The sequence below is a fragment of the Sorex fumeus genome, unplaced genomic scaffold (genome assembly GCF_029834395.1).
Source record: "Sorex fumeus unplaced genomic scaffold, SorFum_2.1 ptg000045l, whole genome shotgun sequence".
NCBI classification, from domain to species: domain Eukaryota; kingdom Metazoa; phylum Chordata; class Mammalia; order Eulipotyphla; family Soricidae; genus Sorex; species Sorex fumeus.
The window spans coordinates 17526038-17547185 of NW_026606102.1; the positions used below are offsets into that span (position 1 = coordinate 17526038).

Below are 21148 nucleotides of genomic sequence, written 5' to 3' on the forward strand. Positions count from 1 at the left end.
CTAAGACAGAAAAACCTTCATTCAAAAGAACTGTATTGCTATGAGTTTCCCTCTAAACAATGCCTTTGCTTTGTCCCATAGATTTTGGTATCTTCTTTACTCATTGTCATTAGACTCAAGGAATCTTCCTATTTTTTCCTTGATTTCTTCTTTGATCCACTTGTTATTTAGCAGCATATTGTTCAGTTTCCAGATGTTAGTTTCTCCACATCTTCTGTAATGGCTAATTTCTATCTCTGTGACATTGTATTTTTTTTTCCTTTCTCTAATTCCTTCAGCAATGACCTATAGTTTTCAATATGGATCCCAATATAGAAATGTAGATTTCTCCTTAGTTAACTAACTAAAGATATTGCTTTATTTTTAATGCAATTTTAATTTTTTTAGATTTCTTCTCTTCATTTTTGAATATAGAAATGAGCAAATTTTTTTTGTATTAATTTTGTAGTCTGCAGCTTTACTCCATTTTTTTATTGTTTCCAATAGAATTTTACTGGTCTTTGTGGTTTTCTATGTATATTATTAGATTGTCTTCAAACTGATAATTTTACATATTTTTTCAATATATGTTCCTTCAATTTATTTTTCTTTCATAATTCCTATGATTAAGAATTTGGATACTATGTCTAATACTAGTGGAAATCCTTGTCCTAGGCAATTTTTATAGGAAAGTTGTTAGTTCTTTGTGGATTTTTGCTGTTGGCTAAACAAATTTAAACTGTAGTTAATTATACATGCTAATTAAATACTATTAGGTCAATGAGAAATAGAAGATTTCCTAGAGATGAGAATGAATACATGAGCTATCAGAACATATGTAACATACAGAAAAAAGTTCTGGGAAGGAAATTCTTATTTGTACAGGTTTATATTAGAATAAAAACATTCAAATAAACAACCTCACATTAAAGAACTAGAAAAGAATGACAAATGAAACCTAAATTCAGTAGGAAAAAAGACAAGATAATAAAAATTAGATCTGAAATAAGTAAATTAAATATACTATACATAAGATCAATGAAACATAGAGCTGTTTTTTTGAAAATATAAACAAGATTGACTAACCCTTAATGAGATTTGTGTAAAAAGAGAGAAAAGTCATGGAAATAAGATCACACGTGAAATTGAAGAAGTTAATACTACCATTCTTTGTGATGCATTTTGAGTACATAAACATTAATTAGAAAATATATAAAACTAATATTTCCTGCACTGCCTACTCCCAAATGTCTGGTTCTCATAACCATAAACTGCTTTCCTAAACAGATCAAAAAGCTCTCTTTTTCTTTAAGCACATAGGTGGGGAACGGTAAGAGATAGTGTTAATTTACATTAAGTAATATAGGTCACACACAAAGTATAATCTTTATGTTAAAGTACTTGATATTTAAGTCCTAACTCTACCACTTAATAGTTCAGGGATTTGAGTTGAGGGAATTAGCATTCATTAGTTTTAGTTTCCCCTTGTGTAAAATTCTCTAAAATAAACAGCTTTTATTTATAGATGAGAGGACTAAATAATATACCATATTTAAAATTCCTGAGACATTTTCTGTTTTATAGTAAGATATAAGTAATAAATAATTGGTTTGCTTTTATGTTATTTCAATATACACATTTTTACATTACATATCCCCCTGTAGTTAGCATTAATATTGATCCTAAAACTACGACATGGCTTCCAGGTGACTAGAAATGGATCTGACACCTAGTATCGCAGAAGAAAAAGTAGGAATTAATCCATGTGAGGTTCAAAGGGCGTTTGTCCTATTGATATTGATTTCCTTCAATCAGAGAGTAGCCAAGGCCTTTGGAGAAGTAATTGAATTGACATCAGGCAGGTTTGGGTTATTAATAATGTAACAGCCTTGGATACTCTTGATGACTTAATATTATGATCAAAAGGAATGTCTGGAACTGAAATGCCTGGAAACAGAGTCAATAGCTATGTCTCTGAGGAGAAGAGGAAACACACATCATTTCTAAGAACTAATTTTAAAGAACAAAGCACTTTATGGTATTATTAAATATGAGGGGAAATGAGATTTTTAAAATTTTTCTTTTTATAACATAAAACTTTAAAGGCTTTTGATGTTACCATTATTTTAATTTTTGCCCTTATTTCACAAGACAGACCGGTTAAGAGTTCTAAGATTTTAGTGATTAGTTCAAGGGTTAAGATCATAAACATACTATTTATATTTATGTTCCCTGAATTCAAATATCAGCATTCCATCAGTTAGTAACATGTCTTTTAGTTTGTGAATTTCTTTGAGCTTGTTTTGATATCTGTTAAAATAGAACCATTAGTGTTTATAACAATAGAAAAGTCTAATTAGAAATTAGTTCATGTCAATTGATATCATATTCTTACCTCACACACCATTTTTAAATGAAATAATATGTAAATTTGGTGTATTTATCCCTTTCTATTTCCGGAGAGAAGAGCACACTTAATGGTAACCTCCAAAAAATCTTCCTTTTAGTCAACTATTCTGACTTCATCCACTCTCCTTTGTACTATTTCAATTGCCAATTAGTGTCTTCTCTTTTATTTCCTAACCTCACCCTTACTACTCTCATGCTAACCAGTAATTTCTTCATAAAGGTCTAAGTCCTTTGACTATACTTATGTCCTGGAAAGGGGTTAATGCCCTGCTTCTCCATTTTAATATGCAAAAATGGAAATCACCGAATTACCTGTGTTTCTAGAATTTGGTGCTGAAATTGAAGTTGAGTACAATGCCCTGACCTAGCAGAGCATAATAAGTGGAAGGGAGAAGAGTTTATATATCCTCCAATTATAGTCAAAGAAATATAAAATAGTTACAAAATTTTTAACTTCAATATTGTAGTCAGTTATTATCTAGTTTTTTTGAACTTCAAGTGTTCATGTATTCTACATTTTTCTAACAACCACAGTATTCACTTGCATGCAAATTTGAAAATAGCCTAGATAGAGGGCACAGTCACTCATAGCTGAAACTTAGACATTTAGCATTCACTATTGTTCTAATGGGCTGGAGCTATAGCACAGCGGGTAAGGTGTTTGCCTTGCATGCAGCCAACATGGCCAACCCGAGTTTGATTTCTCCACTCCTCTTGGAGAGCCCGGCAAGCTATCGAGGGTATCTCCCCGGCACAGCAAGGCCTGGCAAGCTACCCACGAGGGTATCTCCCCGGCACAGCAAAGCCTGGCGAGCTACCCATGATGTATTCTGTATGCCAAAAACAGGAACAACAAGTCTCACAATTTGTTGTGAAATGTTTCTGGTTGGGCAAATCGATGAACAACGGGAGGACAGTGCAGTGATATTGTTCTAATAGTTATTATATATACACTGTCTTTATTCTGATTTTCAGACGAAACAAAGGAAGCTTTAGTAACTTGGCAAGTCACACAATTTGAGAACAGATGAGTTGGTTTACGATGCAAGATTTTAGTTCTAGGGTCTGTTTATTTATTAATATGTTAAAATGACACAAAGACATTGACTTTCCACTGGTACTGTTTAACCTTACTATATGTTGCAACTAGTCTGTATGGTTTTCTTTAACCTTGCTTGTGTTTCCATTTCTAGCTTTGAAGAACTTAACTTGTAATTTGTATGGCATAGTCTTCTGACAAAAATTATCTCTTCCCTATTTTCAGAGAGTCATTTTCAACATTGTTAACTTTAGCAAAACCAAGAGTCTTTATAGAGATGGGATGGCCCCTATGGTGAAATCTACCAGCAGACCAAAATGGTAAGTTATTCACAGATGGAACTTTCTTCTACTTGAACAGTTTGGCCCAGAACCCAACTTATTTGCTGGTTGTCTAGGACTCAGCCTCTTTGGCACTAAAAAGAATAAATAAATTTGTTTTCATATGGCTATTCTGTAGGCTCTCGGTACTATTATTTGAGAATTTTGGACAGAGAATATAATGTCATATTTGGAATGACCAAAATATTCTTATGAATTAAGGCAAGTCAGTTTTTCCATAAATTTTCTGTCCTGTTTGTTTTTATAGTAGTATCTTTGGAAGCATAATTAATTTTTCCCAGTATGAACATAAATATTGTATAATAATCTGTATGAACATTGGGGACTATCGTATATTTCTGTTTCTTTGGCAGGTTGTTGTGTTGTTTTTGCATAGAAATTGTGAGGTTTGAGGGGTGTTAAAGTTCTGTTTGTTCCATTGATATAATAAAAATGAGGAGAGTTGAAAAGTATTGCTAATGATGATGCTAATGATGATGATAATGACATCTAGTGAAAGTCTATTCTTTGTCAGATGTTTTTTAATATCTGCTGTGTATAGTCTCATATTTTGTAAAGGTAAGTTTTAAATATTCTTCCATTACAGGTGAATAAATTGAGGATTATTTTATCTAAAACATTTAACAGATTAATATAATCTCTGTCAAAATCTCAACAGCATTTTTCACAGAAATGGAGCAAAAATATCCCAAAATTTATATGGGTCCACCAGGGATCTTGAGTAGCCAAAGCAATCCTAAAAAAAAGAACAAAATAGTATTATGCTCCCAAACTTCAAACATTTCTACAAAGCTAATTGAAACATTTTTATTATTATAGTAAAATTACAAATCAATTAAATTTATTTGAAAGCATACTTGAAAGCCTGAAATAATTGATATATATACACATAATATAGGAGTCTGGCAAGCTCCCCATGGCATATTAAATATGCCAAAACCCAGTAACAATGATGGGTCTCATTCTCCTGACCCTGAAAGAACCTCCAATTTGGCACTTGCTAAAATCTCAGGGCTAGAACAAATGGAGACGTTACTGGTACCTACTTGAGGAAATCAATGAACAATAGGATGACAGTGATACAGTGATGTATATTTGTGTTTGTGTATATATATATATATATGTGTGTGTATATGGAAATTAGTTCATGAAAAAGTAGCCTGGAATACAAAGTGGAACATACAATAACTAGCAGGCACATGTAAAGTTATTTGTTATTAATTATAAAGAAAATGAAAATCAAAACCTCATACTTATAATAATTTCTGTTGTGTGACTCAGAGATAGGACATTTGCCTCCCATGTTAGTTTGATTCCTGACAATAGAAATAAAAGAAAGGAAATAAAGAAAAATAATATTGTCAGAGAGACAAGAAGCAAGTAACAGATGTTTATCAGAATGTGGAAAGAAACTATCATTCACTGTTGGTGGGGTTTGTGAATTGGTATAGCCACTATGAAGAGTTCTCAAATAATTAAGAATGTAAGTGCCATATAGATCACTATTCCACTTTCCGTTTTCTCCCTGCCCTAAAACCCATAGAAACAAAAGTCCACAAAGACATTTATTTTTAGTAGTTAAGATATAGAAATAATCTAAATGTCTACCAATATATGAATAAGGTAAAGTCTTGCCATTTAAACAATATGGAAGACCCAGAGAGTATCATCCTAAGTGAAATAAGACATATGGAGAAAGACAATTTCCATATTAATTTATTAATAGGTGTGAAGGTAAGAAAAAAAGTGAAAACCAAAATTTTTGTATTCAGAATTCAAGTTTATGGCTATCAGAGGGACAATGGATTGAGATTTGGTGAAACAGGAAAATGGGTCCATTGTACATGTAGTATATAGAAACTGACTTCATTGGTTTTTGTAGGTTGAATATATAGAAGTACAGAGTATAGTAGTAGTCATTAGAAACATTATAAAAAATGTTAAATCAGTAATATTATGATTGAAGTTAGTAAAGATTAAGTGTTTCTTCAAGACCATATATTAATGAGGAACTTGTGATATTTTTATTAGCTCACAATCATTCAGATGATTAATTTACTCACCCATTTAATTATTCAAAATACATTGAATGAATAAAGTTAGAGTATTTAAAGTCATAAAGAAAATGTTATTCCCTACACAGTAGATGTTTAGTGAATACTTGTAAGTTGGTTATAAGAATTTATATGTAAAGTACTGATGCTTGCTAAGTGCTCAATAAATATCATCTACTATTAATAGCATTATGTACAACCTATACTAATGCAAAAGTGTCAATATCATTCTGCCTTTGATATTTTTTCATATCTTAATACTAGTGAGAAAATTATTTCCAAATGTGTATATTTACTTTTAAAATACTATCAATAAATAAATACTGTATTGTGCTTTTATCTAAAAATGATAGTTGGCAATTTTCTATAAATGATGGCTTGAAAAACTAACGTTTTTTAAAGTATGGACATTTAATAATAATAAAATCAATTTATTACGAGGAAAAAGAAATTTATGGGCCTATTTTTTGCTTTGTTGCTTCAAGTCAACTATACTTCCTTTCCTCAATCTCCTTTTGACCATGAGATCTGGTCAAGGGTCAGACCTTTGCTTTGAATCTCTGAACTCATCCAGGTAGATAAAATACAGCATGTATCTCTGTTAATAAATACCTGTTTACATATGTAGCTCAAACCTCAAAAACCCAAGGTTATAACTGTTGATCTACTGATGAGGACCTTAAAAAGGTTGTAGGGGCCAGAGCCATAGTACATTGAGTAGGGCGTTTGCCTTGTATGCGGCCAACCCGAATTCAATCCTGGCATCCCATGTGGTCCCCCAAGTACTACCAGGAGTAATTCCTGAGTTAAAATCCTGGAGTAACCCCTGAGCATCACCATCTGTGACACTCCCCCCCGCCAAAAAAAATAGCTTTGTACTTCTATATGAGGAATAATAATTATCATTCCTTTTCTGTATGGGTTCAGTTCTGATGTCTTTTTTATTTTTGTGCATTTAAGTAGCCTCAATCTTAATTGTTTCATTATGTTTTGTTTGATTTCTCCTGGACTGTCATTTTGGTTCCTTTTTGTCAGTTTTTTTGACAAGACTTCGAGATATTAATGAGTCCTTTTATTTATATTATCATTCTTTTGAATGAAGTTAGTCATCTTACTCTTGGCAGGCTGAAAGCCTGAACTATTATGAAGTCACTAGACTTCTCTAATAACTGTAAAGTTTTGTAAATTAGTTTCTTGATGTTTGTTCATTAAGCAAATAAGGCACAATGTATCAAAGCTAATCAAGTTTTTATGTCTGATCTAGTTTTAAGGTCACCACCCTCAACCCTGCAGGTTGACTTTAGGTTGACCTTGCGACCGATAGCACAGCGGTAGGGCGTTTGCCTTGCACGCAGCCAACATGGCCAACCGGAGTTCGATTCCTCCGCCCCTCTCGGAGAGCCCGGCAAGCTACCGAGAGTATCTGGCCCGCACGGCAGAGCCTGGCAAGCTCCCTGTGATGTATTTGATATGCCAAACACAGTAACAACAAAGTCTCCAATGGAGACGTTACTGGGCCCGCTCGAGCAAATCGATGATCAACGGGAGGGCCTTTACTTTACTTTACTTTACTTACCCTCAACCCTGAATGGGAAATGGTTAAGTAGGATATCTTCATAGCCCCAATTCTTTAAGTCATATGTTTCCATATATGTTTACTTAAAGACACCCTATTGAGCACCATAATGTGCCACTCTTTATATAAATATTGGAAGTACAGTAGGGATGCCACAGAAGATATATAGTCCCTTAGGGCCAGAGACATAGTACAGTGGGTAAGGTGTTTGCCTTGCACTTGTCCAACTCAAGTTCCATTCCTGGCATCCCTTAAGGTTCTCTGAGTTCAACACATCGCAAAGACAGAAGTATGCCCTGAGCACAGCCATTGTGCACCCTCATGCCCCAAAAGTAATTTTTCCCCCAAAGAAACTTCCATTTTCTGTTTAGAGTAATTAATCTACAGGTCACAATTGTTACTGTCCATGCTACTAGTTTATTCTGAAGATTTTTTCTCACATTTAGCATTTTCTCCTTAGTTCTTTTTTTAGTTGTTGTGTCAAATGCCTGTAAAAAGAGCCTGTTTTCCAGTTGTTATTTTTCAAAGGTGACAGAGAAGTATATATAATTGACAGTAAGAATTTTAGATTTTATAGGCCCTAAGAAGTCAATTGCAATTTTAGATTCTAGTAAATTGCCTAATTTAAGGCTAGAAAAATCTTTACAGATGCCAATATAAGAGTGGTAGCATAATGGGTAGGGTCTTGCATGCGGCTGACCCAGGTTCGATTCCCAGCATCCCATATGGTCCCCTTAGCACTGCCAGGAGTAATTCCTGAGTGCAGAGCCAGGAGTAACCTCTGTGCATTGCCGGGTGTGACCCAAAAAGAAAAAAAAGTATTTTCAGAGAATCTAATTCCAGTTTCCCCTTTTCCCCTTCCAAGCTTTCTCCTCTCTCTCGCTCTCTCTCTCTCTCTCTCTCTCTCTCTCTCTCTCTCTCTCTCTCTCTCTCTCTCACACACACACACACACACACACATACACACAGACACACAACATTACAAAAGGAAAAGGAGCTTATCCTTTCCTTTCTTAGAGGTCAGTTGACCTTAGGAATGTTCTTACCGCCTGATATACATTAAAAAACTCGAGCTTAGGAGCTGGAGCAATAGCACAGCAGGTAGGGTGTTTGCCTTGCACGCGGCTGACCCAGGTTCGATTCCCAGCATCGCATATGGTTCCCTGAGCACCGCCAGGAGTGATTCCTGAGTGCAAAGCCAGCAGTAACCCTTGAGCATCGCCGGGTGTGACCCCCCACCCCCCCCCAAAAAAAAAACGTTGAGCTTCTGGGATGAAATATATACCAAGTTGGAAAGTCACTTTCTTTACTCTACAAAGGTGAAATAAACATTGTCTTTAACTTTAGTAAGGGACTATAATGTATCATAGCAGAAGTGTCTTCAGGCCTTAGCATGGATCTGATCATTTGTTTTGGAAATCAAATAAGCTAATGAAGCTACTAAGAAGCCATTAGGCAAATATGTCACTCAAATCTCTTCTGTCCTGAGATAAATTACTTTGTCACAAAATGTGAAAAATTTTCTTCTTATTTTAGTGTAATTATTTTTACATATTAGACTTCTTAAGGATTGCCAGCTGTTAAAACTGTAGCATCAAGTTTTTGCAATTATATCTAATAAACATTTTAATTGACAAAATTTGATATTATTACATTTGCCTTGCACGCAGCCAACATGGCCGACCCGAGTTCAATTCTTCCACCCCTCTCGGAGAGCCCGGCAAGGTACCGAGAGTATCTCGCACACACGGCAGAGCCTGGCAAGTCACCTGTGATGTATTCGATATGCCAAACACAGTAACAACAAAATCTCCAATAGAGACATTACTGGGCCTGCTTGAGCAAATCGATGAACAACGGGAGGGCCTTTACCTTTACCTTACATGTTAAGCGCAGCTGAGAATTGTTATTACAACACAGTGAATATTTGTATCTCACATATTCAGAAGATAAGCATAGGGCATTTGTATATCTAGTTAGCAATGATATTGACCAGCACTTCCTGACACAAAATTTACTTCACCTTCTGTATTCCATGCAGAAAAAAGATTGGAGGAAGGATAAAGAAACAGAGGTTATCAAGTTTCTTTATGTCTTGGGTATATAACTGGTCTGATTGACTTCCCATATAGTATGTGGAGAATACCAGACTACATTTTTTAATTATCACTGTATCACTGTCATCCCATTGTTCGTCAATTTACTCGAGCGGGCACCAGTAAGGTCTCTATATATCCTAGCCCTGAGATTTTAGCAGCCTCTCTTTACTCATCTTTCCCAACAAGTGAAGGCTCTTTCAGGGTCAGGGGAATCAGACCTGTTATAGTTACTGGTTTTGGCATATCGAATACACCATGGGGAGCTTGCCAGGCTCTGCTTGTGTGGGTGGGAAACTCTCGGTAGCTTGAGAGGCTCTCTAAGAGGCATATATATGTATGTATATATATGTTTGTGTGTGTGTATATATATATATTTCTCTCTATAATTTATTGCCTACTGTCTGAACTCCATCAAACATGCTGTGGTAATTATGGAAAATGGGTAAGAAGTGTCTTATGATGTGTCGCGACTGAGTGTTTCAGAAAGTGGCCTGGAGTGTGGCGGTGGTTGGGTAGTGGAGGTCGGATGCTGGGGCTGGGTTCCTTGAGGTGGGGAAGGCTCTCACCTGCCCCCCTCTGGGGCGCCCCCAGTCGAAACGACTTGGTGTGGAGTACCACATCTTTTAATTAATGCATTTTTATTGAGCATCTAATTTTGTGCTGTGTCTAGGATAATGAATATGAATCTGTTACAATAGTGGAAATTCAAAATGTTGAATAATTTATTCAACATACTATATTTATAATACTTATGACATTTAATAATTGATCTTTAAGAATAAGAGAATTACCTTACACATATTTTTTAATGCTGAAAACTGAAAGATTAATAAAGTTAGATCATAATAATTGAAATAATAAAATGTGTTTGAAGGCCTGAAAATGAAGAAAATATTACTTTTTGGATCGGCAAAAACCAATATAATGCGTACCTCATGGTGTTTCACTAATAAAAATTTTAAAAAAAGACCAATATAATGCATGTATGAAATTTCCAAGGGTAAAATGATTGGATATTTAGGTTGCAGTGAAACTGAGGTTAGCATTGCAAGTCTTACTTATAAGAGAAAGGGAGAAAAGTTTATTTATTCGTCGATTGCCTCGAGCAGGCCCCAGTAAAGTCTCCTTCATCCTAGCCCTGAGATTATATTCAAGGCTCTTTAGGAGAATGAGACCCATCATTGTTACTGGTATTTGGCATATTGGGTACGCCATGGGGAGTTTGCCAGACTCTGCCGTGTGGGCAGGCTAAAAGTTTAAAGGATTAATAAGTTTAAAGGAACAGGATATGATTAGTTTGGCATTTTAGAGATATCTTACTCTTGCTAATGAACAGTTGTTTGGAAGGTATTGCAATATCTTAGGATAGAGCTGATAAAGGATCTGTGTGATAACAGTAATGAAAAGGAGTGATTAGATTTGAGGGCTGATATAAGACAGAGTCAACTTAACTTAACTTCCTCATTTATTAGGTATGTAGGATAAAAGAGAGGAAGGACTCCTGTATATTGCCAGATTTTCTGGCCTAGAAATCAGAAAAGTGGTGGCACCATTTACTGAGGATAGAAACTCAGTAAAAGAGACGATTTTGGCAGATTTTGGTTGAATAAGAGAGATGATAAGCCTGGCCTTGGGAACATTCAGATGGAAATGCCCAGGAGACATGCAGGCACAGATGTCTCATCATCATGTTGGTAAAAGGACTCGAGAGGAATCTGGAGGTACTATGTCAGTGATGATCAGAACTGTGGGAGCAGACGTGATCTCTCAGGGAGGTTATATGGCATGAAGTAAGACAGGTTTATGAGAAATTTCTCCATTTAAAGGACAGTTGGAAGATCAGAAACTCACAAAAGAGGATGAGAGGAACTGGCTGTGGAGGCAAGAAGAAAATCAAGTCAAGTGTAATAATAGAAACCAACGAGAAAGGTCTTTCTAAAAAGTAGGCATGACTAACAGTGCCAAAAGTTATTAGTTCAAAGATAAAATGTAAATACTTGTAAATGTAAAATGTAGAGTGCCTAATGCTTGTAATGACAGAAAGTATTTTCTAGAGGCTTTCAGTAGAGAATTTTTAATGATGTGGTAATTTAACCCAAGAATAGGTGTAAATTGGAGTAGAGTGAAAATCTGAACAAGTGAAGACCAAAAATATGAAGAATTATTGCAAAAGTTTACAGGAAATGGAGACAAGAGATGCAAGCCCATGGAACATAGAACAAATAAAGTTATAACTCCTGTGAATTATATATAGTAATAGATTTATATAAAAATTCAAGTGCATTCATTATTAATTTTTACATACAAGAGATGGATTAGGATTATATACTAGGACTATGGAAAAATATATATATTTCTATTGATCACTTGATCACTTAACATCCCGTTACTTATTGATTTGCTTGAATGTGCACCAATAACGTCTCCATTCATCCCTGACACCATTCATCCCAATGGCGTCTGCTCATTCTAGGAACACGAAGATCCTCAAACTGATTGCTCAGGGTCTTGACAAAGAAGTCTGACCATCTCGTATGTGGGCGACCACACGATCTTTTGATGTCCCATGGAATCCAATTGGTAAAGGTTCTAGTTCAGTGGTCGTCTCCAAATCTCATTGCATGTCCAGCCATCTGATTTTCGATGCCTTGGCAAATGAGACAGCGTCCTTAATTCTTGACTGTCAACAGAGATCAGAACTCTGGATTCTTTCTGTAATTTGAGTGAAGTATGATACTCCAAGGATAGCTCTTTCAATTCCTCTTTGGGAGACCATATAGAGTTCTCATCCTGTTTTACTAGGGCCCAGGACTCTGAGGCATATGTTAGTGCAGGAACAACAGTGGAATCACAGAGGTGCCCAGAGCCAGAGGTTCTTCATCCTCTTAACTACCTCTTTTACACTCTTGAAGGCGTTCCAAGCCGCTTTCTTCCTCCTGTGCAACTCAGGTGCCAAATTATTCGTCAGGTTGACTTCTTGACCTAGGTACACGTAACTGTTACATTCAAGATGTTTGTTCCATTGAGAGCAAATGGAATGTCAGGAACAAGACTGTTTGTCATAAACACTGTTTTTGTGAGATTCAGCTGTAGTCTGACCTTTCCACAGTCACGGTTGAAGTTGGCCAGTATTTGTGATGTTATTAATGTTTGGTGTTATTAGAATAATGTCATCAGCAAAGCGGAGCTGGTGTAGTTGCCGACCATCTTTTTTCACTCCCATTCCTTCCCATTCCAGTCGTCGCATGACGTTCTCAAGGGTGGCACTGAAGAGTTTTGGTGCAATGCTATCACCTTGCCCAACCCCTCTCTTGACATGGATGATCACTTCCTTGTAGAATGGTGAGATCCTGGCAGTGAATCTGTAATACAGCTCATGGAGGATCCTGATGTATTAAGTTTGAATGCCGTTTGGCTAGAACTTTGATGACTGCTTCAATCTCAACAAAATCAAAAAAAAAAAAAAGCCCTCCCGTTGATCGTCGATTTGCTCGAGCGGGCCCAGTAACGTCTCCATTGGAGACTTTGTTGTTACTGTGTCTGGCATATCGAATACTCTCGGTAGCTTGCCGGGCTCTCCGAGAGGGGCGGAGGAATCGAACTCGGGTCGGCCTTGTTGGCCGCTTGTAAGGCAAACGCCCTACCTGCTGTGCTATCGCTCCAGCCCAAATCAAAGGCCTTTTTAAACCAATGAATGTTAGACATAGCAGCATATTGAACTCCCAAGAAACCTCAATGAGCTTGGTTATCATGTGGATATGGTCAGTCGTGCTGAATTCTTTTGGGAACTTGGTTTGCTCACATGGTTGTCCTTCATCTAGTGTTCTGCCACTCCTATTCAGGATGACTTGAGTGAACAGCTTGTATATGACAGACAATAGGCAGATTGGGCAATAATTGCCAATGTTGTGGATGTTGCCTTTCTTGTACAATAGTGCAACCCTGCTGGTTTTCCACTGGGATGGGACGTTGCATTCAGACGGGTCACGTGTGAAGAGTGAGCCAGTGTATTGATGAATACCAACGGCAGATTCTTCAGGTATTCGGGTCTGACTTTGTCTGGGCCAGGTGCTGTTTGCTCAAGAGTTTTCAAAGATAGACATTTTTTTTTGTGGCTATCTCTCTCTTGACATTTCTCACACAATCATGGAGGTGCTGAACCAGTCGATCATATTCCTCGTCAATGTTGTCAATGACGGCATCTTCCCATGTTGCTGCAATAGTTCCAAAGAACTCTCAGTTGGTGGTCGTTCTGGGATTTCTCTTCTTAAACTTTGAAGCCCTTCTCCCTGTTCCATGAAGTAGAGATTTGCATGAATGAGACAGTGGTCCGATCCGATTTGGAATTTTGGGACAACAGCGACATTGGTCAGACAAAACTGTTGATTGAATATGATGTGGTCAATTTTGTTGTGGAACCATCCACCAGGAGATTCCCATGTCCAAAGTTTAGATTCAGCCTTCTGGAACTGTGAGTTACCACGGATGGTCTTGGTCGACATGATGAACTCAGACAGTCTGTCACCCTGTTACTTCCATTCTAGGCCATGGGCCCCGATGTGGAGTTCTTAGACTGATCTTCTTGGTCTTATCTTGTCATTAAAATTACCGACAATCGTCTTGTAGAAGGTGTGGTCTTCTTTTTAGAACTTCTCCAACTCCATGTAGAACTTCTTTATTTCTTCTTTATCATAATTGGATATTAGTGCATAGACAACAAAGATAGAAACTGCCGGCAGTAAGCGACATTTATTCAAGAGTAATCATCTGATTCTGATTGTTAAGCATTCAAATGAATCAATGCTTATGGCCAAGTTCATGTTGACAAGGACACCGACACCTCTGACTCTTCTTTTTTTCCATGTTCCATGGAAGAGTTCTTCTCCAGTGTTGAAAACAGTGTGATGTCATTGATGCCTTCTTGTCTCAGTCAGCCCAATGATGTCATACTTGATCTTTTGCTGCTTGTACCATCAGGTCCTTGATAGACTCATCCAATGCCAGTGTATGTGCATGAAAGTACGGACAGTTAACTTTTGTCTTTCTTCGTTTTGGCTGCCTAGTTCGGCCTTGAGATTTTATCAGCCTCTCTTTCCTCATCCTTCTTAACGCTGCTGAATTGTTGGCTCTTTCAGGGTCAGGGGAATGAGACCCATTGTATTTACTCATTTTGTCATATCCAATATGCCACAGATAGCTTGTCAGGCTCTGCTCTGCAGGCAGGATACTCTTGGTAACTTGCCAGGCTCTCCAAGAGGGATAGTGGCTTTTACGGCTGACTTTAATCGCCCTTGCAGGTGTTCCCATGGTTCAAACCATATTTGAATCCTATCAAATATGTGTGGTAATCATGGAAGATACATATTAAGTGTCTTATGATGTGCCGCGTGGCTGCAAAGCCACAAAGCGGCCGCATGGTCCAGGAAGTGTCCTGTAGCGTGGTGGCTCCTGGGTAGTGGAGATAGTGGAGGTAATGGAGGTCTGCTGGTGAGGTATTTATCTGGTACCAGTAGGGTGGTTATTCTGTGTGTAATCCCTGGTCACTGGTAGTTGGTGGAAGCAGACAGGGCACAGTAGGGTGGGGCTCCTGGTTTTAATCCCTTGGTCACCTGTGGGTTGGTGGGAGCAGGCAGAGGATCTCTGTTCCCGGGTCTGTTGAGCCTGGAGTACAAGGTCTTAGAGTTCCACTTACCTGCTTCTGTGGTGCTTCACTCATGTGTGAGTCTCAGCCCGAGTATCTGGAAATTGTCCTGAGCGTGGCGACAGCTGGGTAGTGGAGGTACTGGAGGATTTTTATTGAATCACCATGAATTAAAATGTTATAAAGTTATTCAGTTCCAATACCAATCCCTTTACCACTGTCCACTTTCCTTACTAATATCCCCAATTTTCATCCCACCCCATTCCCCCCCAGCCTTCCTCTATGGCAGGTACATTTTTCTCTAATTTTCCCCCTTCTCTTTAAGTACTGTGGTTTACAATACGGTTGCTCACTGAGTATCATGCTTCTAAGTTTACCTACTTTCAATACTTTGTTCTCCTCCTAAGTGACCGATTCCTTTCACCATTGTCTTTTTATACCTTTCCACAACCTATTCTCCCTTTCCCAGAAGCAAATTTCTTACTGAAGACAAATTCTTATGCTTTTTGTTTCTATTTATTTGTTATTCTTCAATTCTGTTTCTTTATACCCTGCATAATGAGAGAGATCATTCTGTGTCAGTCTCTCACTCTGACAACTTTGCTCAGCATTATACGCTTCAGATCCATCCATATAGTCGCATATTAAATGGCGTCCAATTTTCTAATGACCAAGTAGTTTTCCATTATCTGTTTGTACCATAGTTTCTTTATCTAGTTCATATCTTCTTAAGCGAATGGGACAATGGGTAATTTTCAGATTTTGGCTATTATGAATAGTGCTGCAGTGAACATAGAGTGCAGCTGTCTTCTCTACATCATGCTTTTTTAACCTTTAGTAAATTCCAAGGAGTGGAATTTTTAGGTCATAGTGAAGCATTATTCTTAACATAACACTAATTGAACAGTTGGTTATTTTATATAATCATGGAATAATAATATATTTTGTAATTAATATTTTGTTGGAAAAACGTATAAAGTAAAGTAAAGGCCCTCCCGTTGTTCATCGATTTGCTCGAGCGGGCCCAGTAACATCTCCATGTGAATTAATATTCTGTAAAATAAATTTCATGAATTTAACTATATTGCACCTCTCACCCTTTATATACCTATCATCATCCTTTTCACTTTTCCTTTTCTTACTACTGTTTAATAAGCTAAATATATTTTATATTATTTTTTCTTCTTTTTTGGAAAGCACCTTTAGAATAGGGATTTTTGTCATGTTAAAGTTCAATTATATATCCATGACATAGAAATGTACAAGGAATGTAGTAAGGACTCAATAAATATTTGTGAAATAAATGAAACAGTCATTATTTCTGCACTTAACAGTTATTTCCGACTTTACTTTTAAGATGTTTTCATTGTTATATTTTTACTGATAAAGTTGTTGATTTATGTGATTGTGTATATTTTAGACATGCAATTTTACATCTCTCCAAAACATATCACACACTCATGTGTATTTTTTTAGATGCCAGCAACTCGTGTATTCTTTTTTGTATTGTTATTTTCATTTGACATTTTATCAAAACAATTTTTCATTTCCTCCTAGTATTCATTGTACCATTATTGGGCAATTATGAAATATTTTTGTTTGCTACAATTACAGAAAAGGTACAGAATATGCAGCAATAGGCAAAAATTACTATATCACATATCTATTGCTGCATATTCTGTACCTTTTCTGAATGATATAATAATGTGGAGGTTTCATTTTCTAAAATTACTTTTATAATCATAAATTAGACATTGACTGTAAAGTTAATAGTTATAAGTTCCTGCTATGCATGTTTTTAAGTAAGGTGGTACCAATTTAAAGTGTTACTCTTGGTATATCAGAATTAGTTTTCTGTAATCTGAACAAAATAACAAATTAGCTTTGAATAAAAAGGACTAATTTAAGAGCCAAAAAATGATAATTGTGGTTGTTTTCAGTTTTTCTATTTTGTTCTTAAGATATGAAGTTTTGCATATTAATGTTTCTTTAACACAGTGTAAAAAAGTCAAAATTTCAAAAGTATATGTAACATTAAAAAGAAAAAATAGGACTTTATAGAATATCAGTTCTACAACAAAGTAGTAGGTACAGTTATCCCTATTTCTCCTACCTAAGTACAATTTACAACATGCATGTTACTTATAGAACAAATAGAGGAAGAATGAGGGTCAGGATTTTCAGGACCTAGGATATCATGGACTTTCTTGGGTGATAATTTTGCTTTATCTATGCCAGAGTCGTTGTTCAAGAAGTTAATGAATACAAATAAAATAAAAAATAATTAAAGCTTCCTGTTGCTTAACAAAAGACCAGGAAAGGAGTAGCCTAGTAAGTCGGATCAAATAATAGAGAAAAGAGCACTGTAATAAAAAAGTAAAACAAAAACACAATATTTTTTTCCATCTTACTAACAGAAGGCAAGTGGAGAGGCTAGACATTTATCTCTATTCTAACTATCCCTTCCCAACGATTTGTGGGTCAGATTAAAGAAGATAACTGGCACTTATCCTTCTGTGCAATAATAAATCCTCTTCCTTCAGGTAACATGAGTAGTCTGAACTTTGCATCAGTCTCTCAAGAATGACAGATGACTCAAATCAGTAGCAGTGTGCAAACAATTGAATAAAATAAGGAAATTTGTAGATATAACACAAAAGTTACCCAAAATGTATAACAGAGAATAAGAAGCTAAAATTAAGATCAATAGTCTTGAGGATTTATAGGATGAAAAGTCTAACATTCATTACAATTCCAAAAGGAATAGAAAAAAATAATGGGTCTGGAAGGAATATTTGGAAAGCTGAAATCTCCCTCAAATTTGGCAAAAGACATATTTGGGACACTAGGTGAAACATGCAAAGGAAAATCTAAGGAAATCCATGTCAGAAAACAATATCTTTAAGTTCCTGAAAGCTAAAGGGAAAGAAATAATTGCAAGTGCAGTAAAGGAAAAATGATGACCATTAAGAGGAAAAATTAAATATAATGGATTTCACATCAGAAATAATTGAGATAAGAGGGAAGGGTCATTATGTTTTTAAATACTGAAAAGGAATTAAATGTCAATCTAGAATTCTATAGTCTACAAAAATATTCTTCAAGAATAAAGAGTAAATTGCAAAATTCTGATGAAGGAAAAATTAACTATTACTTGCCAGCACACATACTTTAAAAGAATGGGTAAATGAAGTTCTGTAAACATAAAATAACTGATAGAAGAAGAATTTTTAAAGTATCAAAAAGAAATACCAATAGAAAGTAAAAATCAGCATAATTTAACAAACTCAGTTTTTATCTTTGTTTTCTAAATTATGTTTGCTATTGAAGCAAAATGACATTGGTGGAGTTTTCAATATTTGTGGAGGAAATATTTAATACACATATATTATGCTTGGAAAGGTAAGTTGTAGAGTCTGTATCAAAATTGGAAAATGTCAGCACTGAGGTAATTGAGTATGTATAATTTAATAGTATGTTGAGAGAATGGGAATGTATTCATAACAGAGTAGTATTTGAGAGAGTCTGTGTTAATAAGATAGTTCTATATTTTGATTTTGGTGAAAATTGCACCTTTTAAAATGTTCATAAAAATTCACACGTTGTATGAATGGAAATTTACTTGACTTGATGCTATACTATAATTATAAACAGATTCATCCTTTGAAAGAAAATACATAATGACTATAGAAGTCTTATATTACTATTTTCCCAAGTGTTTTAGAATCTATACCTATAACTGTCTAAAATTTATACCCATATCATACCCCTTTCTCAAAAAAATCTAGTTATTTTGAATAATATTAGAAAGAAGAATCTGATGCAAAGGTTAAATGTGGAGTGGAGGAAAAATGGGAAGTTTTTTTTATTTTAAGCTGTAACTAAAGCAAAACTTCTAAAAAGAATTCTCCAGAATATATAACGTGACCAAAGGAAACATAAAGCTATAAACTTGATAGAAGGGAAAGAGTATTATGGATGTGAGTTATAACATTTTACATATCAAGACTTTACATGGGTTTTTAAGCTACAAATTCAGGTAAAATTCTTATAAAATATTTTATATTATAAACTTATAATTTAAATTATAAACTTGTAAATAAATTATTGTTCAGATAAAAGCCTTTAAGGAAAAATGGAAAAATTGTTGCAGATAGACTGACTAAAAAGATCTAGGCTACATTTTCATTTCTCTAGTCCCATAGGTCTCTTTTGTCAGACTCATGCCCTTAGTTTTAGGGAACTGAACTTCCTTAGAAAGTTCTCAAAAGAAAATGTAGGGGTACTGAGAAATATAGCACAGGTAGCTAGGATTCATATATTTGGCATCTGCAGAATGTCTTGGATATGTGATATTGAAGAAGTGAATGAAAACTTGTATATTGTTGTATTTGTATTTGTATTTAGTATTTGTATTTGTTATATTCAGTATTTGTTATATTTGTTATATTCAGGGTTTCAAAAGGATTTTATATTCTATTTAGGATGATTTGATCAAGGTTGATTTATAACCAGTCATTATATTAATTATAGATGGTATGTAGAACCAGAAAGGATGTTGCAAGAATCTGAGGTTACTATAAGCATCAGAATCACCACACTGCCACACTTAAAGGAAGTAGTTATTAGAATATAGAAAGTTTAAAATTATGTAGGGTAGAAAGGTTTGAAAGTGGAAGTGATTTTCTGTCAAGAAATATAGCCAGTCCTAGATGATTTTATAGGAATTTATCCAAATGCAGGAATACTTTGACCATCTCTTGCTGTGTTTCCCTATTGAAAGAGCCTGAAGAGAAATGATAAGCACAAAATACACCTGATTTAATCTATAGAGATTTTTCCATCTCAGAAAGAAAGATGGATGAAGGGTAGAAAGTGGTTACACAAAGGCAAATGGAATTTATTCAGCACAGTTTAACTTATACTGACTTGAGGAGCTGTTATAATGGCTTCCATATCAAGATAGATTTTTCCCCCCTTAAATTTTTATTAGTGAAGCACCATGAGGTACAGTTGTAGACTAACAAATTTTTGTGCTTGGGTTTCAGTTATACAATGATCAAGTACCCATCCCTCTGCCAGTGCCCATTTTCCACCCCCACCAATCACAGTATCCCTCCCACCCACCCACCCCCCATCCCACCCTGCTTCTGTGGCAGGGCACTTCCTTTTGTTCTCTCTCTCCTTTTGGGTGCTGTGGTTTGCAAAAGAGGCATTGGGTGGCAATCATGTTCGGTCTATAGTCTACTTTCAGCATGCATCTCCCATCCATATCAGGATAGTTTTAATAGAAGGTATTGACTTGAATTACTGGAAGCATCTGATACATATAATATATCACAAAATTGTGGCATTTACTATCACTTTATTATTTCATGTCATTCTGCTTTACTTTTTTATCAATATAATATAAAATATGCTGATCTCCATTCAATGATTTTCATTGTACACATTAATATTAAGGCATGAAAATATTCTCTAAGGTATAAAGCTTTAAACAATATTAAACAATATTCAATATTATGTGATATAACCAATACTAAGGATCAGGACAGACAACTTTTCTTTTTTTAACAGCTATTAATTTATTCAAAATATTATTTTTAAAGATTTTTCTGGCTAACTAAATATTCAGGGAATTTGCCTTAGTCTGATGGTTTATTTTATTGATCATTTTCTCTCTGGTAAGGAAGTTTTTAGTATCCAATATATACTGATATTTCTTTCTATATAATCCATCTCAAGTTCTGTTAAGTATTTCTTGCATGACCATGTCCCTTTTTGGCCAGTAAGGCAGCTCACTGTATTTAAGGATGGTTCAACTGCTTTATTTTCTGAGCTATTACTATGTACTAGACACTTGGCACTTTTCATATACGTATAAGTTGGAGGGCCCACCTACTTATACAGTTATTCCTTATACTAAGAATGTTTTACTAACCTCTTTCTTTACCTATAGAAATATGTTTTGAACTAGAGTGATAGGACATTAGGCTGGGCACTTACCTTC

General features: G+C 35.5%; 1 protein-coding gene across 1 annotated transcript in view; it reads left to right on the forward strand.

The window, feature by feature from the left end:
* Positions 1 to 21148, forward strand: part of AGBL4 (AGBL carboxypeptidase 4) — a 1380022-nt gene that overhangs the window by 545728 nt on the left and 813146 nt on the right. The window contains exon 4 of the mRNA XM_056122279.1: positions 3653 to 3747. Within this exon, the coding sequence (XP_055978254.1) occupies positions 3653 to 3747 (95 nt within the window). The remainder of the gene's footprint in view (positions 1 to 3652; positions 3748 to 21148) is intronic.